Source organism: Ranitomeya variabilis, chromosome 3 (assembly GCF_051348905.1).
Source record: "Ranitomeya variabilis isolate aRanVar5 chromosome 3, aRanVar5.hap1, whole genome shotgun sequence".
In the NCBI taxonomy this organism is placed as follows: Eukaryota; Metazoa; Chordata; class Amphibia; order Anura; family Dendrobatidae; genus Ranitomeya; species Ranitomeya variabilis.
The window spans coordinates 248,720,156-248,742,000 of record NC_135234.1 but is presented as its reverse complement, the minus strand read 5'-3'; the positions used below and the strand labels follow the sequence as shown (position 1 = coordinate 248,742,000).

Sequence of the window (21,845 nt, the reverse complement as noted above, 5' to 3'; positions counted from 1 at the left end):
TGACACTTCTCTTTCTTGGCAATGATTGTCACAAAACCTGAAGCACCTATTGAACATGCTGCTGATGCTTCTCACGTGAACCTGAGTAAATCAAGATATCATCCAAATATATCACCCCAAAATTTACCCACCAAAAAAGAAAAAATATAATTTATAAAGTTCTGAAATACTGTTGGAGTATTGGTCAACCGAATGGCATCACCAACTTTTCAAAGTGACCTTTGGGTGTACTGAAGGCAGTCTTCCATTCCTCACCTTGGCAAGCATGTATAAGGTTTTATGTCCCTCTCAGGCCCAGTTTACAAAACCACTTGACCCCCCACTAGTTGATTAAACTGATTAAGAATAAGAGGTAATGGGTATGTATTATTTACAGTTATCTTATTAATCTCTCTAAAATCCTATCAAGGACGCAAACCTCCATCTTTTTTCTTAACAAAGAAAAAACCCATGGCGACTATTGAGGTGGAAGGCCTTTTATGACCCCTGGATAGACTCTTCTGAATGTATTCTTTCAAACATCTCTTTCAGTAAGAGAGAGGTTAAGTAGACGAGATTAGGCAATTTGCCCCCTGGGATAAATTTGATAGCACAATCATAAGCCCTGTGCGTGGGTAAAACTTCACATTCAGTCTCAAAAGAAACATCCTCAAAATCCTGAATAAAATCTGGAAGAAGAGTTCGCTTAGAAAAATTCCCCTAAGACTTAACCTCGCAAGCCTCCCAATTGATGGCAAGATTGTGTTTTTCCAATCAGGGTGTACCAAACACAATTTTAGCTGGTGAGGAAGGAAACACCTTGAATGAAACAGATACTGTGTGTAACACTCCCATTCTCATGCACACATTCTCAACTTTAGAGATAACATGACTTTGGGTAAGGGGAGAATTATCAATTGTGGATACTTGACTCAGATGATCAAGAGTTGAAACTGTGTACCCACACTCAATAGCAGAAGCACTATCAATGAGATCTAAGGCAGAACCTGAGTCAACAAATGCAGAGGTAACTATAGCTAAGATTTGGCAACCAAAGACACTTGTAGAAAACAACCAGTAGTATGAATGAGAGAGAACTTCAAACCTTTAGAACCAGTGTCCTTACATAGTAATGATTTGATTTTTTTTCTTTCTTTTTACTTTTAAGAAATTCATGATTGAATTGGAAACACTGAATCACTATATGACCCATTCAAACACAGTATATACAGAAATGAGCAGGTGTTACAAGTTCAATTCCCTCCTTGGACTCTCTGAAGGCCCCAATTTTGCATTGGTTCTCCTGACTCAATAGGATGAGAGAGAAGTCATTAAAACACCATCAAAGGAGTTATCCCTAAGACTTCTGTCCAAACACACTGCCATTGACAAGTCTTCTTCCAGGGACAACAAGGAGGGACCATAAACCATAATATCTTGTATCTGCCTAGACCCTGGCAGAATTGACTGTAGAGAGCCGAGTCATTCCAGGACGTTTCCACTGCCCAGGAGCAGTAGTCCTCCACTTTACAATTTCCCTGAACCAACCTGTAGATCATTGATTTTAGAGCAGCAACGTTATCTGGGTCATCATAAATGAGCCCCAGATCAGAGATAAAAGCATGTATCTAAGGAATCCTCAAGTAGAGAAAAAGCCTAAGCCTAAGGGTCTCCGCGGAGCAAAGACAGAACAACATCCACACGTTAATTCTCTTCTCTGGATGTGACAGTACTGAGGTGAAAATATAACTTACATGAGGAAAAAAAAATTGAAAACTTATATTGGTCCCTTGTCAAAACAATCCAAAACAATTTACAGTAAGCTCAGAAGATTATTTTGAAAGGAGAAGAACCTGCGTAGCGGCAGATCATACATGCTGTTGTTGCCGCTTGATGTCAGCTACCTCCAAAGACAAGGACTGCAATCATGGCTTCTCAGCATACAAAAAATGTAGTGGGCAGGTGATAATGTTATGATAGTGTAGCAACTCACTAGGGAAAATAGGAAACACACTAAAAACTGCAACTGACCTCACCAGTTCCTGTACAGACTGAAGATCCTGACCTCGCAGTCCCTAGTGGTTACTGAGTGAGTGGATCTATGCTGCATGAAAGGCTATTGAGCGCTTCACATTCTTCCTAAAGAACCGGAGGGCAAAGCATAGTGAAATTACCCACGGAAGGGAAAGTGTGCTGAAATATATAGAAATCCCAGGGTGAGTAAAACAAACCAAGAAATACAAAAATATAAAGGATCATTTAAGTACTGATAGAGAATGTCACCTACTTCCTAAAAAGAAACAGAAGGTAGGTGCAGGGTAAAGAGCATAAAATAAACAGCAATGAGATAAACTCAAGCTGGTCTTTTACTGACTGGCTTAAACTAAAACAGTATGGCTAAACATACAAATGAGACTATCACCAGCAGAAAATACCAGCAGGAGGAAAGTACCCAAAATGTGATAGGGCAGACAAATGAGTAAATGAAAACACTTGTTACCCTAAAAAGACTGAAGCAAGGATAATAGATACTAAACACCCGGAGAAAAGGTGCATCTGCTGTGGCTCAGCGAACAAAGAAGCTGACCACAAAGCGCAGGCTCATGGCGCATGATACTAAATGTCTGCAATCCTTTGGAATTCGATGCCCCAACATGTCTGATTATCCACCACATCATAACTTTCAGAGTGAAACTCAAAAACCCATCTCTTCAAGAAAGCTTATAGCCTACAATGACCCTGAAGCCACCTCACCACCAGCGAAGCAACTGCAAGCTACCCGACCTCCTGTCTTCTTCCCCATTATCATGTAGATTGCAAGCCATTGAGAGCAGCGTCTTCTCTCCTCTGTTCCAGGATGTCACATTAAAAGCAATAGCTCCACCTGTGATTATACATAGGAGCTCTGTAGGTTTATATGGTACAGGTAATACAATGACTTACAAGTGATGCATGCAGATGAAGTCATTCATTTTATCTTTTCTTCTTCATCTGGCACAGAATACTATGACTTCTACCAATCAGGACTCATCTCTGTAGAAAGTAACCCAATATACATATATGACTAATCACTTCTGCAGCACACTCCACACTTTTTTTTCCCAGTTCTAAAGTGCAATAGAACTATTCTGGAGTCCTCGCAGGGACACTACCTCCCATTTCTACACCCTATGGTAACAATAGCCGCAAAAATAATATATTTTACTGTAGTGATGTCTTAATTTGTGACCCTTCACAGAATAAATGTCCCCCTGCAGCACCCATACAATCTCAATGAATATGTTCCCCTTTGTGGCCTTGTGAAATAGTAAAATTCCTCTTTGCAACAAATGCAACAGTAATGCCCCCTTCACCGTGACAACATACACAATTTCTACCCCCATACACTAATAGTGTCCACCTTTATATGCTTTGATACAGCTGGATATTGTGGTTTCATAATATAATAATGTATGGGCCATAAAAGGAATATTATTATTATTATAATTATTAATTATAATAATTATTATTAAAGGAATATTATTAAAGTTCTCCGTTCTGGAATAATAACGTTCCCTATTTGGCCCACATACAGTAATATTGTCTCACAATGGGCCCCATATTAAATAATAATGATCCCCACTGTCCCACATCCTCTAATAGTGTCCTCCATCCTGACCTCTTCCTTAATAATGTCTCCCATCCTGGTTCTTCCATCTTATAATAATGTTCTCATGTTGTAATAATGTACTCTGTCCTGTAATAATGTCCCAATCCTGCATTAATATCTCCCATCTTGCCCTTCATCCTGTAATAATGCTCCCCATCCTGGCCCCTTCCTGTAATAATGTCCCCCATTGTGGCTCCTTCCTGTAATAATGTCCCCCATCCTGGTCCCTTCCTGTAAAAATGTCCCCCATTGTGGCCCCTTGCTGTAAAAATCTTCCTGTAAAAATGTCACCTATCCTGGTCCCTTTCTTTATTAACGTCTCTTGCTCTGGTGCTTTTTTTTCTCCAAGACATTTTAAAAAAATTAATAATTTTTACTTTTCACCACTCCCATGGACATATTGCAACTCCTTAGTATAGGAAACGGTATTTGGATGAAAAATCGTCCATTTTTTCTGGATGAAAATTGGATGATTTTTTTTATATGCTGGTGAAAAGCTTCTTTCTGCCACGCCATGTGTTTCTTGTCTCTATTTTCCTAGTAAGAGTTATTAAACAGCAACGCTAAACATTCAATTAGAACCTGATTTGTAACGAGATTTCTTCTTTCTACAGATGGCTCCATTGTAGCTTGTGAAACCTGTGGTGGATCCTGTGATACTGGTCCATGTTTCTGCGTAAATGCCATAGACCCTTGTGTCCCCACAACAGCAGATGTCTGCGTTTCACAATCCAATGAATGCTGCCCCCATGGTTATTACTATGACACAACTGCTGTCTGCTGCACAGGTATGGTATGACATGATGGAGCTGATATTAATCACATTTATTTTTCTGGTAACGATAGCCCACTAATATTATCACCATCTTTAATCCTATCAGATACAGTAACATGCAATCCTCTATGTGCTGAAGACGAATATTGTGCTTTAGGAATATGTGTATGCAACCTAGCTATGTACAAAGATAAAAGTAAGTATATACAGCTCTACTAAATCATGCATTCATAATCCTAAAATATCTCTTTGGAGGATCACCATGTCATTTTATTTCTCTTCCAGCTAGGTTATGGATATTATTAATGGATAATAAGTTAAAGCTAAACTACTCTTTGGCTTATGCTTTGAAACATTTCTGAATTTGTCACAATTAGTGTTGAGCGATACCTTCCGATATCGGAAAGTATCGGTATCGGAAGGTATCGGCCGATACCGGCAAAATATCGGATCTCGCCGATACCGATACCAATGCAAGTCAATGGGACGAAAATATCGGAATTAAAATAAACCCTTTCTTTCCTTGTAGGTTCATTCTACATGAAGGAAAACAACTAAGAATAATGTAGGATGTATTGGGGGAGGTGGCGGAGACATTAAAGGCATAGAGGTTTAGCCCAATCAAATAGAATAGCAGGAATTTTAATTTTTTTTTAAGACGTTCGGAGTTACAAAGATATTGACTATGTTAAGATTTTTTTTATTTTGTCAGATATTGATGTTTCACTACTTCCACGCCCTTCACCTTTTTTTTTACTTCTCCCACACTTTCTTCTTCTTCATCATCATCAGCATCTTTGACATCAACTTCTTCTTCACCTTATTCATCTTCTTCTTCATCTTCTACCTATTATTTTTTTTTGTTACATTGTTCATATTCTTTTTATTTAACTATCTTTATATTCAACTTCTTCATCATATTCTTATTTGTGACAGGCATTCCCGTAGTTGTTATCTATAAAAGTTTGAAGATTACACCTTCCGTTCTGCCTGTCACAAAAGAGATACATTTGTCCGCGTTCAGTTTGGCCTGCAGCATCAGGCTTTATCCAGGGGCACCACGAGGAGGAACGGACTCACCCCCATACACTGCTTAGTCTTCTTCTGCTTATAATTTAGATAATATCTTTTGCTCTGATATTTAGTGTTATGCTTAATGTTCTTCTGCTCTTTGTTATGCAGCCTCTTGTTCTTCTGCTTCTCGGTCTCCCATGTCGTCGTCTCCAGGGTCGTCGTCTCCGGGGTCGTCGTCATCAGGGTGGTCTTCAGGGTCATCGTCCCCAGGGTCGTCGTCATCTCAGTGGTTGTCGTCTCTGGTGTCGTCATCTAAGGGGTGGTCTTCCGGGTCATCGTCTTTAGGGTCTTGAACTTGGAAATGTAGCAGAAGGTACAAGAAGGCTGAGAAAATGCTGAGAAACAGCTGATGGAACTGGAACTCGGATGGCTACCCGAAGGTCCAAGAGCCAATGGAACTACCGAGGACCAGCTGACGTTACTGGAACCCGGTTACTAAGCAGGAGGTACCCGTGCCTGAAAGCACTACCAAGGACCACCTGATGTTGGTGGAACTCAGATACCCAGAGGGAGGCACCTAAGCCAAAGGCTCTGCCCGGAACCAGCTGACTGTACTGGAACCAGGATGGGGAGCAGAAGGTACAAGAGCAAAAGACACTGCCAAGAACCAGCTGACGGTACTGGAACACGGATGGGTAGCCGAAGGTCCAAGAGCCAATGGAATTACCGAGGACCAGCTGACGTTACTGGAACCCGGTTACTAAGCAGGAGGTACCCGTGCCTGTAAGCACTACCAAGGACCACCTGACGTTGGTGGAACTCGGATACCCAGAGGGTGGCACCTAAGCCAAAGGCTCTGCCCGGAACCAGCTGACGGTACTGGAACCAGGATGGGGAGCAGAAGGTACAAGAGCAAAAGACACTGCTGAGAACCAGCTGATGGTACTGGAACCCGGATGGGTAGCCGAAGGTCCAAGAGCCAATGGAACTACCGAGGACCAGCTGACGTTACTGGAACCCAGTTACTAAGCAGGAGGTACCCGTGCCTGAAAGCACTACCAAGGACCACCTGACGTTGGTGGAACTCGGATACGCAGAGGGAGGCACCTAAGCCAAAGGCTCTGCCCGGAACCAGCTAACGGTACTGGAACCAGGATGGGGACCTATTAAAGCTTGTCTTCTTAGAGCCCCAACTAGTGGGGTTGGAGCAAAGGGTCAGCAGGAAGAGCAGAGTGTAGGCCGAAGCCTGCACTGGAGGCATTTGTAGGTCTGTTGTGTCTGCGTGGCATTTGCAGGACACGATGCCGGCTACACAGCAGGGGAACAGCTGGCGTTGCTGAACCCCACTGACACATTGGCGGGTGTTTTTCTCTGTGCAGCTAGCACTTCCAGGTGCCAACTGGTGGTGTTAGAGCCCAGGGTCAGCAGGAGGAGAGGGAGCAGAGTGTAGGCCGAAGCCTGCACTGGCGGCAGCTTTGTGTCTGCGTGGCATTTGCATGACACGTTGCCGGCTACACAGCAGGGGAACAGCTGGCGTTGCTGAACCCCACTGACACATTGACGTGTGTTTTTCTCTGTGCAGCTAGCACTTCAGTTAGAGCCCAGGGACAGCAGGAGGAGAGGGAGCAGAGTGTAGGCCGAAGCCTAATTGAACCAATTTTAAAGGTAACCTTTAACCCCCCCTCAGGTGTTACAAACTAGAAGAGCCACACCTTGGGCAGCTGTAATACTGCACAAGTCAAAGGTTGCTCTTTAAGTTTTGAATCTTGCAGACGCTGAATGAAACACGTATAACATTTAGCCCCTTATACAGTCAAACTGTCTTGGAGGCGTGACTTTCCTTCTTAATGAGACGCAGCACAGCTGTCAAAAATCCCACCTTGGTGCTGGGCGCAGCCTCCTGAGCGTTGTTATTAGCTGTACAGGAGTCTGCGCTGTCGTGTTATCCCTTGGCCATGCGCTGTTAGCGCTGCCCGTCTTCTGACATCATTTCATGTCGGCCGGTGCGGTTCGCGTTGACAGTGAATCCCAGCCCTGCAGTGTCTTTTCCTTAATTCACACTGTGGGGCTGGGATTCATGGCCTTGCGCAGTAAATATGTTCGCCTCTCACTCGTGTCCTTATACCTGCTACAGACTGTGCGGCATCAGCTGATCCCTTATCGCATGCCACGGCCATGAAGCCGTACAGTCTGAAGAAGGCGGAAGGAGATGAGTGACAGGCGAAGATATGCACTGCTCATGCCCGTCAATCACACCTTCGCAGTCAAAATAAATAAGACACCGAGGGGCGTTGTGTCGGGCAGGGCGGCTGCAGAGGCGCAGCCAGCCAAACAATGATGTCAGAAGATGGGCAGCGCTACCAAGGGGGTTGCAGCGTGTCATTACAAAGGAAAGTCACACCTCAGGGACAGTTTAATGGTCTCAGGAGACACATTTTAGATGTGTTGCGTTCGGCGTGTGCAAGGAGAGTAACTTAATGAGCCACCTTGTACAAATGCAGCATTACTGCAGTACAAGGTGGCTGTTATACATGCCAACGCCTGGGGGGGACAGGTTCCCTTCAATTTCAGTTCTTGTGTCTGCGTGGCGTTTGCAGGACACGATGCCGGCTACACAGCAGGGGAACAGCTGGCGTTGCTGAACCCCACTGACACATTGGCGGGTGTTTTTCTCTGTGCAGCTAGCACTTCCGGGCGCCAACTGGCGGTGTTAGAGCCCAGGGACAGCAGGAGGAGAGGGAGCAGAGTGTAGGTCCGAAGCCTAATTGAACCAATTTTAAAGGTAACCTTTAACCCCCCCTCAGGTGTTACAAACTAGAAGAGCCACACCTTGGGCAGCAGTAATGCTGCCCAAGTCAAAGGTTGCTCTTTTAATTTTGTTCCTTGCAGACGCTGAATGAAACACGTACAACATTTAGGCCCTTATACAGTCAAACTGTCTTGGAGGCGGGAGCTCCCTTCGTAATGAGACGCAGCACAGCTGTCAAAAATGCCACCTTGGTGCTGGGCGCAGCCTCCAGAGCGTCGTTATTTGCTGTACAGGAGTCTGCACTGTCATGTTATCCCTTGGCCATGCGCTGTTAGCGCTGCCCATCTTCTGACATCATTTAATGTCGGCCGGTGCGGTTCGCGATGCCCATGAATACCAGCCCCGCAGTGTCTTTTCAGTAATTTACACTGCGGGGCTGGGATTCATGGCCTTGCGCAGTCAATATGTTTGCCTCTCACACTCATGTCCTTACACCTGCTTCAGACTGTGCGGCGTCAGCTGATCCCTTATCGCATGCCACTGCCATGAAGCCGTACAGTCTGAAGAAGGCGGAAGGAGATGAGTGACAACAGGCGAAGATATTCACTGCTCATGCCCGTCAATCACACCCTCGCAGTCAAAATAAATAAGACACCGAGGGGCGTTGTGTCGGGCAGGGCGGCCGCAGAGGCGCACTCAGCCAACCAATGATGTCAGAAGACGGGCAGCGCTACCAAGGGGGTTGCAGTGTGTCATTACAAAGGAAAGTCACACCTCAGGGATGGTTTAATGGTCTCAGTGGACACATTTTAGACGTGTTTCGTTCGGCGTGTGCAAGGAGAGTAACTTAATGAGCCACCTTGTACAAATGCAGCATTACTGCTGTACAAGGTGGCTGTTATACATGCCAACGCCTGGAGGGGGACAGGTTCCCTTCAATTTCAGTTCTTGTGTCTGCGTGGCGTTTACAGGACATGATGCCAGCTACACAGCAGGGGAACAGCTGGCGGTGCTGAACCCCACTGACAGAGTGGTGGGTGTTTTGCTCTGTGCAGCCAGCACTTCCGGGCACCAACTGGCGGTGTTAGAGACCAGGGTCAGCAGGAGGAGCAGAGGGAGCGGAGTGTAGGCCGAAGCCTGCACTGGCGGCAGCTTTGTGTCTGCGTGGCTTTTGCAGGACAAGTTGCCAGCTACACAGCAGGGGAACAGCTGGTGGTGCTGAACCCCACTGACAGAGTGGCGGGTGTTTTGCTCTGTGCAGCCAGCACTTCCGGGCACCAACTGGCGGTGTTAGAGCCCAGGGTCAGCAGGAGGAGCAGAGGGAGCGGAGTGTAGGCCGAAGCCTGCACTGGTGGCAGCTTTGTGTCTGCGTGGCTTTTGCAGGACACGTTGCCAGCTACACAGCAGGGGAACAGCTGGCGGTGCTGAACCCCACTGACACATTGGCGGGTGTTTTTCTCTGTGCAGCCTGCACTTCCGGGCACCAACTGGCGGTGTTAGAGCCCAGGCTCTGCGGGAGGAGCAGAGTGTAGGCCGAAGCCTAATTGAACCAATTTTAAAGGTAACCTTTAACCCCCCTCAGGTGTTACAAACTAGAAGAGCTACACCTTGGGCAGCAGTAATGCTGCCCAAGTCAAATGTTGCTCTTTTAATTTTGTTCCTTGCACACGCTGAATGAAACACGTACAACATTTAGGACCTTATACAGTCAAAACTGTCTTGGAGGAGGGAGTTCCCTTCTTAATGAGACGCAGCACAGCTGGCAAAAATACCACCTTGGTGCTCTGCGCGGCCTCCTGAGCATCGCATTTTGCTGTACAGGAGTCTGCGCTGTTGCGTTATCCCTTGGCCATGCGCTGTCCGTCTTCTGACATCATTTGATGTCAGCTGGTGCGGTTCGCGATGCCCATGAATACCAGCCCAGCAGTGTCTTTACATTGTTTCACACTGCTGGGCTGGGATTCATGGCCTTGCGCAGTACATATGTTGGCCTCTCACTCGGGTCCTTACACCTGCTTCAGACTGTGCAGCGCCAGCTGATCCCTTATGGCATGCCACGGCCATGAGGCCGCACAGTGTGAAGAAGGCGGAAGGAGAAAAGTGCCAGGCGAAGATAGGCACTGCTCATGCCCATCAATCACACCCTCGCAGTCTAAAGAAATTAGACACCGAGGGGCGTTGTGTCGAGCAGGGCTGCCGCAGAGGCGCAGCCAGCCTAACAATGATGTGAGAAGACGGGCAGCGCTACCAACGGGGTTGCTGCATGTCATTACAAAGGAAAGTCACACCTGAGGGACGTTTTAATGGTCTCAGGGGACACATTTTAGACGTGTTCAGTTCCACGTGTGCAAGGAGAATAAGTTTATGAGCCACCTTGCACAAATGCAGCATGACTGCTGTACAAGGTGGCTGTAATACATGCCAACGCCTGGGGGGGGGACAGGTTCCCTTCAATTTCAGTTCTTGTGTCTGCGTGGCGTTTGCAGGACACGATGCCGGCTACACAGCAGGGGAACAGCTGGCGTTACTGAACCCCACTGACACATTGGCTGGTGTTTTTCTCTGTGCAGCTAGCACTTCCGGGCGCCAACTAGCGGTGTTAGAGCCCAGGGTCAGCAGGAGGAGCAGATAGGAGGTATTGCAGCACACACAGCAGGGGAGCAGCTGACGTTACTGAACCCCAATAACACGGCAGCAAGTGTTAACTGTGCATCCAGCACTTCCAGGCACCAACTGGCAGTGTTAGAGCCCAGGGACAGCAGGAGGAGAGGGAGCAGGGTGTAGGCCGAAGCCTGCACTGGAGGCAGTTTTAGGTCTGTTGTATCTGCGTGGCGTTTGCAGGACACGATGCCGGCTACACAGCAGGGGAACAGCTGGCGTTGCTGAACCCCACTGACACATTGGCGGGTGTTTTTCTCTGTGCAGCTAGCACTTCCGGGCGCTAACTGGCGGTGTTAGAGCCCGGGGTCAGCAGGAGGAGCAGAGTGTAGGCCGAAGCCTGCACTGGAGCAAGTTGAAAGGGAACCTTTAACCCCCACCCCAGGCGTTTGTTGCTGAAAGAGCCATCTTGTACAGCACTAATGATGCAAAAGGAAAAGGTGGCTCTTTTAATTATGCTCCTTTCAAAGGCTGAACTAGACACTTATGAAATGTGTCCCCTCACACCGTTAAACCGTCCCGGAGGTGGGACTTTCCTTTGTAATGTGACGCAGCCCAGCCGTCATTCCTACCACCTTGGTGCCATTCGCCGCCTCCTCAGCGTTGTTTGATTCTGTCCCGGAGCCTGTGCTGTTATGTTATCCCTTGGCCAGGCACACTTAGCGCTGCCCATCTTCTGACATCATTTGGAGTCAGGCTGCCTGCGCCTGTGCGGCCGCGCTGGCCGAGATCCCGCCTCACAGTGTCATCTAATGTAATCCTACCGCGGGCCTGGGATCCATGGCCATGCGCAGTGCATATCCTCGCCTCTCACTCCCCTCCCTCTGGCTTCTTCAGACTGTGCCGTGTCACGGCCGTGGCATGCTATTAGGGATCAGCTGACGGCGCACAGTCTGAAGAAGGTGGAGGGAGATGAGTGAGAGGCGGAGGTGAAGATATGCACTGCGCATGCCCATGGATCCCAGGCCCGCAGTGTGATTAAATCAGAAGACACTGCGAGGCGGGATCTCGTCCAGCGCGGCTGCACAGGCGCAGCCAGCCTGACACCAAATGATGTCAGAAGACGGGCAGCGCTAAGTGTGCCTGGCCAAGGGATAACATAACAGCGCAGGCTCCGGGACAGAATCAAACAACGCTTAGTAGGCGGCGCACGGCGCCAAGGGGGTAGGAATGACGGCTGGGCTGCATCACATTACAAAGGAAAGTCCCACCTCCGGGACGGTTTAACGGTGTGAGGAGACACATTTCATAAGTGTGTAGTTCAGCCTTTGAAAGGAGCATAATTAAAAGAGCCACCTTTTCCTTCTGCAGCATTACTGCTGCCCAAGGTGGCTCTTTCAGTAACAAACGCCTGGGGGGGTGGGGATGGGCAGGTTCCCTTACATTTGAGTTGTGCCAGCGTGGCGGTCGCATGACACGTTGCCGGATACACAGCAGGGGAGCAGCTGACGTTACTGAACCCCACTAACACATTGGCGAGGTGTTTGGCTCTGTGCAAACAGCACTTCCGGGCAGCAACCAGCAGTGTTGGAGCCCAGGGACAGCAAGAGGTGCAGAGGAACACCGTTTAGGCCGAAGCCTGATTGGAGCAAGTCGAAAGGGAACCTTTAACCTCCCCCCCAAAAGGCGTTTGTAGCTGAAAGAGCCAGCTTTTGCATCACAAAGGATGCCAAAGGAAAAGGTGGCTCTTTTCATTATGCTCCTTGCAAACACAGAACTAAACACTTTTAAAGTGTGTCCACTGATACCGTAAAACCATCCCGGAGGTGGGACTTTCCTTTGTAATGTGACGCAGCCCGGCCGTCATTCCTACCCCCTTGGTGCCATGCGCCGCCTCCTCAGCGTTGTTTGATTCCGTCCCGAAGCCTGTGCTGTTATGTTATCCCTTGGCCAGGCGCACTTTGCGGTGCCCGTCTTCTGACATCATTTGGTGTCAGGCTGGCTGTGCCTGTGCGGCCGCGCTGGCCGAGATCCCGCCTCGCAGGGTGGATAGTCGCATGCGACGGTCAGTTAGTACATCACCTGCAGCACTAAAGACGCGTTCCGATAATACACTAGCCGCAGGGCAAGCCAGCACCTCCAATGCATACTGGCTTAGCTCAGCCATGTATCCAGCTTAGAGACCCAAAACTTGAAAGGGGAAGAGCCGTCTGGGAGTACAGCAAGAGGGCAAGACATGTAGTCTGTCACCATCTGACGGAACCGTTGCCTCCTGCTGACAGGAGCCGTCTGTGATGGTGTAGACATTTGTGGCGGGCACACAAAACTGTGCCACAGTTGGGCCATACTGGTCTTGCCTTGGGCAGAGGCACTGCTTCTGCTCCCTCTTTGTGCAGAGCCTCCACCACTGCCTGGACGCACTGAGCTGCTTTGTAATGCACTAGCAGCACTTCTCTCACTTGGAATGGAGAAGATGATGGAATTCACCAGTGTGTCTTGGTACTCCCGCATTTTTCGCTCCCGGTTCAACGGTGTGATGAGGCTTTGTAGGTTGTCCCGGTAGCGAGGATCGAGGAGGGTGAACACCCAATAATCAGACATGTTGAGAATGTGGGCGATGCGGCGGTCGTTTCTCAGGCACTGCAGCATGTAATCAACCATGTGCTGCAGACTGCCAACTGGCCAAGAAACGCTGTCCCCTGCTTGAGGCGTGATCTCTGCCCGCTCGTCATCACCCCACCCTCGCTGTACACACTGACTACTGGACAATTGTGTAACTCCCTCCTCTGGACGGATGTCTTCCTCCTCCATTGACTCCTCCTCATCCTCCTCACAAAGTGTCCCCTGCCCGCGCGTTTGTGAGGAACCACGTGGCGCTGACTGTCCAGAAGATGATGGAAATGGTGAATCCTCATCCTCCACCTCTTCCACAACATCATCCCTTAGCGCTTGCAGTGATTTTTCAAGCAGGCAGATAAGGGGGACAGTCATGCTGACTAGTGCATCATCTGCACTCGCCATCCGCATGGAATAATCGAAGGGACGCAAAACCTGGCAGACGTCCTTCATAGTGGCCCACTCTGTGGTTGTGAAGTCTGAACGGCGCGGAGTGCGACTTCTTTGCGCCTGATGCAGCTGGTACTCCATTACTGCTTGCTGCTGCTCACACAACCGCTCCAACATATGTAACGTGGAATTCCACCTGGTAGGTAGGTCACATATGATGCGATGTTCCGGAAGGCGGAATCGGCGCTGCAGAGCCGCAATGCGCGATTTTGCCGTGCTGGAACGCCGCAAGTGAGCACACTCTAGGCGGACCTTGTGCAGCAGTGCATCAAGATCCGGATAGTCCCTCAAAAAACTCTGCACGACCAAGTTGAGCACATGTGAGTGAGGTTGCCGAGGCCCAGAGCTGCCACCAGATTTCGGCCATTATCACACACTACCATGCCTGGCTGGAGATTCGCTGCCACAAACCACACATCGCTCTCCTGCTTGATGGCATTCCAGAGCTCCTGCGCTGTGTGGCTTCGATTCCCCAAAGAAATTAATTTCAAGACGGCCTGTTGACGTTTGGCCACAGCTGTGCTCATGTCGGTCGTAACAGGTAAACGTTCACGGGTCCATGTGGAGGTGGACTGTGACAGCTCCTGCAGCGATGATTCTGAGGAACTTGTGTAAGAGGAGGAGTCAATGCGTACAGACTGGATTCCTGCAATCCTTGGATCCTCGCACGATCTGTACCCGGCTCAACAACATTAACCCAATGGGCAGTGAGGGAAAGGTATCGCCCCTGTCCATGTTGACTGGTCCACGCATCGGTGGTGAGGTGGACCTTGCTACTGACGGCGTTCAGTAGCGCGTGTTTTATGTGTCCCTCCACATGCTTGTGCAGGGCAGGGACGGCTTGCCTGCTGAAATAAAAGCAGCTGGGCACATTGTACTGTGGGACTGCCAATGACATCAAGTCACGGAAGCTGTCAGTCTCCACCAGCCTGAATGACAGCATTTCCAGTGACAGAAGTTTGGCAATGCCTGCAGTCAGAGCCTGTGCTCGTGGGTGGTTTGCCGAGAAAGGCCGCCTTTTCTCCCATGCCTGTACTACCGATGGCTGTAGACTGGGCTGGGAGTGTGAGGATGACTGGGAACGTGGTGCTGCGGGTGGAATTACAGTGGGTCTCTGGACAACAGTGCCAGAGGTTCTTCCATGGTGATCCTGGGAGGAAGCCGAACCAGCTGTGTGTGAGCTGGAGGAAGAGGCAACACGAGCTGAAGAGGTGGTAGCTGCCGCTGTTGGTTGGCCTAGCTCTTCAGTGTGTTTTTGTAACTCCGCCGCGTGCCTGGTCCGCACATGTTTCCACATGTTGGAGGTATTGAGGTTGCTGACATTTCTCCCTCTTTTGACTTTGTGATGACACACCTTGCATTTGACATAGCAAATGTCATCTGTAACTGTGTCAAAAAAGGACCAGGCACTGCAAGTCTTGGGAGCGCCCTTTTTGGCTTTTGGAAGAGACATGCTCATAACGGGTGCCAAAGTGGAGGCTACAGGATCCGCAGTCTTCCCCCTCCCTCTCCCTCTTTGGCCCATTCAGGGAATCTCTTCCTCAGAGCTGCTCCCACCACCTTCCTGTCCCTCACGCCACGATGGGTCAAGGACCTCATCATCTACACTACCCTCTGCCACCAACTGCTCCTCCTGGGTAGTCTCAGCAGCAGAGCACGCACCAGAAAGAGGCACCTGAGTGTCATCAGCGGATGCGTTCTGCGGTGTGGTGACCGGAGGCACTGGCCCACCCGCCTCTTCAGACTCAGAGAGAAAAAGCTGTTGGGCATCACTGCACACTGCCTCTTCTTCCATTTCTCCAATGCTGAGTAACAACTCTGCTGGCATCACGGCATGGCCTCACATCTCTCACACTATCTTACTCACTGCTCCAGGCCATGATGTGGTTTCTGTTTTATGCCAGCTCCATGTTCTGTGTCTCTGCTCTCTGCATGCTTCATGGCTTTGTGTATAGGGGGGTGGCGCCTGAACTCTCTGGTTCTTATAGCATTCAGGTGCATCTGTCTAATCTGTTCCTGACCAATTACCAAGAGGCCTCCAGTATATAGTGCAGCTCCACCCAGTGTTCTGGGCCTGTGCAATGTGTTTGCTCAGTTAGTGTCTAGCTGCTGAGTTTGCCAGGCCTTGCTCTATGTTACTCCCTCGCTGGAGGCTCTACTCTGTATTTTTGCCTTGTTCTTGTTGTCCGCCCTCCAGGAGGCAGAATATCCTGGTCCCTGTGTCTTTGTCCTTGTGTCTTGTTCCATGGCCTTGTCTGTACTTAGTCTTATCTCCGTCTCCTTGTCTGTGGCTTCCTTCCCTGCTGTGTCTTTCCTTGTGTTCTCAGTCTGCTTATGCTCTGCACTCTTGCAGCTCTGCCTGCTCTGTACCTTTGTGGCTTTTACCTCTGATCCGCACTCCTGCGGTTCTACTCCGTTCATCTCTGCTCTGCTCCCGTTGCTGTAAGAATCTCTTTCTGCAGCTCCTCTCCACATTCCTTGTGGTTCTGCTCCGTTCATCTCTGCTCCGCTCCCGTTGCTGTAAGAATCTCTTTCTGCAGCTCCTCTCCGCATTCCTTGTGGTTCTGCTCCGTTCATCTCTGCTCTGCTCCCGTTGCTGTAAGAATCTTTCTGCAGCTCCTCTCCGCATTCCTTGCAGTTCTGCTCCGTTCATCTCTGCTCCGCTCCCGTTGCTGTAAGAATCTTTCTGCAGCTCTTCTCCACATTCCTTGTGGTTCTGCTCTGCTTTGCTTTTATTGCTGCGCTATCTCTTGCTGCTCTTCCGCTCCTATCCGCAGCCTTGCGGTTCTCTTCCTGTGTGAACAGGGCCCAACCTGTTCCTTCATTCTCCTTTCCTTCTGGCTTGTTTCCGTACCTACATCTCCTGTGTGAACAGGTTCCAACCTGTTTCTTCATACCTCATTCCTTTCTGCTTGTTTCCTTTCTTGCACCTCTTGTGTGAACAGGTCCCTACCTGTTCCTTCATATTTCATATCCGTTCCTGCACCTCCTGTGTGAACAGGTCCTTACCTGTTCCTCCACACTACATATCCATTACCTGCACCTCCAGTGTGAACAGGTCCCTACCTGTTCCTTCATAAACCACATCAACCAGTCCTGCCGTTCCTGCCGTGCCTTCCAGTCCTGTGTTTCCTGCCATCCTAGCCAGTCCTGTGTTTCCTGCCGTCCCTGCCAGTCCTGCCAGCCCTGTGTTCTCTGCCATGTCTCTGCCAGCCCTGTGTTCTCTGCCGTGTTTCTGCCAGCCCTGTGATCTCTGCTGTGTCTCTGCCAGCCCTGTCTCAGCCGTGCCAGCCTACTCGTCTGAGTTTCAGCCGTGCTCTTCTGCCAGTCCTGATGCCCGCACCAATCCTGGTATTCCTGTCTCCCAAGTGGGATCAGCAGCCACAGCCAGACACCGCCCTGGAGTAGCACCTGGCAGCTGCCTGCTGCACAAGCCTGACCTCACCATCAGGGGCTCCAGTGAAAACCCAGGCAGCTGTCATAGTCACGCCCCTTCCACGGTAGTCTGGTTTGTGGCACAGTGGGGCCACAAATCCCCCGAGCTCACGCCTACCAGTCAGGGCGTGAGCGTGACAGTTTGCACAGGCCATGGTCCCCGCTGAGTCTCATGTGCCTTCGCTCTCGGAGCAAGATGAACTCTCTTCTTGCCAGTATTGGCCTCCGAGTGAAAAGTTTACCCGGTCTGAAATCAAGTCCTTCACTGCTCCTCCCACAATTGTCATCTCTAATGAGCTGTTTGATCGACTTCAAGCCTGCGCTCCTAATGACGAACCCATCCCAGCAGATCCTCCATGTTACGATGGGGATCCAAAGCAATGTCGTGTGTTCTTGGAGCGGTGCTTGCGTTATTTCAAGTGGCATGGTGCCTATTTCACCACAGACCGTGTTAAAGTAGGTTTCTTAATGACCTACCTAAGAGGAGATGCCTTGATGTGGCTCAACCCCCTCTGGGAAGCAGGGGATCCCGTCACCTCGAATCTGCCGGCCTTCCTGGTGGCCTTCTGTAAAGCCTTCGATGAGCCAAGTACTGCATCTCCTGAGAAGTCTTCCCCTCCAAGCTCACAGAGACGGTCCAGACGAAAGAAACCTGTAGGTAAACAGTCACTTCCATCAATGACCGTCCAAGACTCACCTGTTCCACAACCTGCCAAAACAGCCACCCGAGTAAGATCCAAGAGGTCTAATAAGAGGGGGCTGGCAAATCTGCAGCCTGAATCTGGTGCTGAGATTAAAATACGGCATCCCTGTGGTTGTAAGGAACATTCAGATGGTCTTTGCCCTGTGAAGCCTGTACTCCAAAACCCTGGGCCAGTAGGAGAGGCTGTCCCTGGCAAGAGAACTTCCTCTCCATCAAAGTTAATGACTGTTTCTCTGCCTTCTGGGAGCTTTGGTGTGTTTAAGCCGCCTGTCATACAGAGTCGGTGTATGGTCTCCGTTCTGCAGCTCCAGAACCCGGTGTGGGCGTTGCCTGACAATGGCCGAGCCCTGCTAAAGAGCAGTCTAGTCCTGCAAGGACAACTACAGCTCCAAGTTGGAGCCTTATACACGAAGAAGTTTGTTTTCCATATGCTGTCTGTTATGCCCATGGGTCATTCTGAGCCAAGGACTCTACCACCCGCTCTGGTCAAGAGTTCCAGTAAAGTGGTTCGTTTGAACTTACCCAGTCTTGAGAAGTGTCTGGTTCCCATGCATCAAAGACACTCAGCAGTGACATCTTCTTCAGCTGGTCTGCTAGTCGAGGAGTCAAGGTTTGCTGACGTCACCGAAGATGGGGAAATGGTGAAGATGTCTCCACACATCTCCAGCGACTATACCAGTAAACAGTTAGTCGTCGAGTCAAGGTGTGCTAATGTCACCGAAGATGGGAAAGCGGTGACGATCTCTCCTCACATCTCCTACGACTCTACTTGTAATCCGTTCCTAGGAACATCCCCGCCGTTTGGACGATTTCTTCTGGATAATGGGCAGAAGATGGTTCCTATGTTTATACCTTCAGCGTCCTTGTGGCCGGCTGGTGAAGACTTTGAAACAGAAGTTTTTTCACCTCAATTTTTCTCTGACCCGGTGGAGCTGATGCTCTCCACACTCATCTCTAATGACTTTTCCTGTGTTCAGTACTCTAGAACATCTCTTTTACCTGAAAGTTTGTCTCTGGATATCGGGCAGAAGGTGTATCCTGTGAGTATTCCTTCGACTTCCATGTGGCCGGCTGGTGAAGATAACAAGTCGGTAGCTTCCAAGTCCCTGCTTCTTGTCTACCCTGAGGAAATGGTCCAGTCCATTGAGAAAGCTAACCCCATTGGGTACAATGAGACTTTGCTATCCAAGATTTCTGATGAAGCTAACCCTGTTGAGCACCAAGAGACTTTGTTTTCTGAGATTCCTGGTGGCCCGCCTGCCTTATTCTACTCTGAAGGTGTCATGTTGGCCAGGACTATGTGTGCTCCTATCCTTCTTCTACAAGTTATTCTGGCGGGCTTGAAGAAGAGGGGTCGTAAAGCGGGGGGTACTGTAACAACTCTGCTGGCATCACGGCATGGCCTCACATCTCTCACACTATCTTACCCACTGCTCCAGGCCATGATGTGGTTTCTGTTTTATGCCAGCTCCATGTTCTGTGTCTCTGCTCTCTGCATGCTTCATGGCTTTGTGTATAGGGGGGTGGCACCTGAACTCTCTGGTTCTTATAGCATTCAGGTGCATCTGTCTAATCTGTTCCTGACCAATTACCAAGAGGCCTCCAGTATATAGTGCAGCTCCACCCAGTGTTCTGGGCCTGTGCAATGTGTTTGCTCAGTTAGTGTCTAGCTGCTGAGTTTGCCAGGCCTTGCTCTATGTTACTCCCTCGCTGGAGGCTCTACTCTGTATTTTTGCCTTGTTCTTGTTGTCCGCCCTCCAGGAGGCAGAATATCCTGGTCCCTGTGTCTTTGTCCTTGTGTCTTGTTCCATGGCCTTGTCTGTACTTAGTCTTATCTCCGTCTCCTTGTCTGTGGCTTCCTTCCCTGCTGTGTCTTTCCTTGTGTTCTCAGTCTGCTTATGCTCTGCACTCTTGCAGCTCTGCCTGCTCTGTACCTTTGTGGCTTTTACCTCTGATCCGCACTCCTGCGGTTCTACTCCGTTCATCTCTGCTCCGCTCCCGTTGCTGTAAGAATCTCTTTCTGCAGCTCCTCTCCACATTCCTTGTGGTTCTGCTCCGTTCATCTCTGCTCCGCTCCCGTTGCTGTAAGAATCTCTTTCTGCAGCTCCTCTCCGCATTCCTTGCAGTTCTGCTCCATTCATCTCTGCTCCGCTCCCGTTGCTGTAAGAATCTTTCTGCAGCTCTTCTCCACATTCCTTGTGGTTCTGCTCTGCTTTGCTTTTATTGCTGCGCTATCTCTTGCTGCTCTTCCGCTCCTATCCGCAGCCTTGCGGTTCTCTTCCTGTGTGAACAGGGCCCAACCTGTTCCTTCATTCTCCTTTCCTTCTGGCTTGTTTCCGTACCTACATCTCCTGTGTGAACAGGTTCCAACCTGTTTCTTCATACCTCATTCCTTTCTGCTTGTTTCCTTTCTTGCACCTCTTGTGTGAACAGGTCCCTACCTGTTCCTTCATATTTCATATCCGTTCCTGCACCTCCTGTGTGAACAGGTCCTTACCTGTTCCTACACACTACATATCCGTTACCTGCACCTCCAGTGTGAACAGGTCCCTACCTGTTCCTTCATAAACCACATCAACCAGTCCTGCCGTTCCTGCCGTGCCTTCCAGTCCTGTGTTTCCTGCCATCCTAGCCAGTCCTGTGTTTCCTGCCGTCCCTGCCAGTCCTGTGTTCCTGCCAGCCCTGTGTTCTCTGCCGTGTCTCTGCCAGCCCTGTGTTCTCTGCCGAGTTTCTGCCAGCCCTGTGATCTCTGCTGTGTCTCTGTCAGCCCTGTCTCAGCCGTGCCAGCCTACTCGTCTGAGTTTCAGCCATGCTCTTCTGCCAGTCCTGCCTGATGCCCGCACCAATCCTGGTATTCCTGTCTCCCAAGTGGGATCAGCAGCCACAGCCAGACACCGCCCTGGAGTAGCACCTGGCAGCTGCCTGCTGCACAAGCCTGACCTCACCATCAGGGGCTCCAGTGAAAACCCAGGCAGCTGTCATAGTCACACCCCTTCCAGGGTAGTCTGGTTTGTGGCACAGTGGGGCCACAAACCCCTCGAGCTCACGCCTACCAGTCAGGGCATGAGCGTGACTTGCTGCTTGGCTGGCCCCCTGTTTCCAAGCCAAGAGATTCAGAGAACAGAAGTAGAGACGGCTCCTGTCCTGGGCTCTCTGTCTGCCTGGGCAATTTGGCAGGTGGTGAAGAGACAGATGGGTGCTCTCCAGTGCTCTGTGTCTGAGAGGATGTGGCACTAATTGAAGTCGATGCGTTTGCTGCCATCCATCCAACAACGGCTTCAATTTGGTCTTCACGCAGCAGCGGTGTACGGCGCTCTCCGACAAAGCTGCGCATGAAGGACTGTTCCCTGCTGAAACTGGGTGATGATGAGTCACCGGTGCCCACAGCAGGCACAGAATCCCCACGTCCTCTCCCTGCTCCGCGCCCACGCCCACGTGCCTTACTCCCTGCCTTCTTCATCTTGGTTGACTGATAAAGATAAGCAGAAAAGTACTAACGGCTTAGTGTGCTTATTCCTGAACAGCTCCTAACAGGTATAAGAAACACTAATTTTCTAAAGTGTGGACTAGACTTTAATATGAGCTAATGTGGCCTACACAACTGTAAAGTGGTGTGTTTGGTGAACTGTATTATTTATTTATTTTTGGGGGGCTGAACTGACAACAGGGAGAGCTGCACTCACACTGCACTATTTGCAAAAAAGGACAATGGAATGGATAGAACTGTATGAGTCAGTGAACCACCCTGAGCTGGATACAACCGGCTGTGGCTGCACACAGACTACAGGGCGAGCTGCACTCACACGGAGACCGTGCAGACAGCCGTAAACGGTGCTGCAAGGCCCCCAAAACCTCCTCTACGTTATCCTATGTAGTG

General features: G+C 49.7%; 1 protein-coding gene across 2 annotated transcripts in view; it reads left to right on the top strand.

The window, feature by feature from the left end:
- LOC143815762 (uncharacterized) overlaps window positions 1–21,845 on the top strand; it is a 785,716-nt gene that overhangs the window by 486,748 nt on the left and 277,123 nt on the right. For both annotated transcript variants that reach the window (XM_077295356.1, XM_077295355.1), the window contains exons 29-30: window positions 4,243–4,416; window positions 4,510–4,599. In XM_077295356.1, the coding sequence (XP_077151471.1) occupies window positions 4,243–4,416; window positions 4,510–4,599 (264 nt within the window). The remainder of the gene's footprint in view (window positions 1–4,242; window positions 4,417–4,509; window positions 4,600–21,845) is intronic.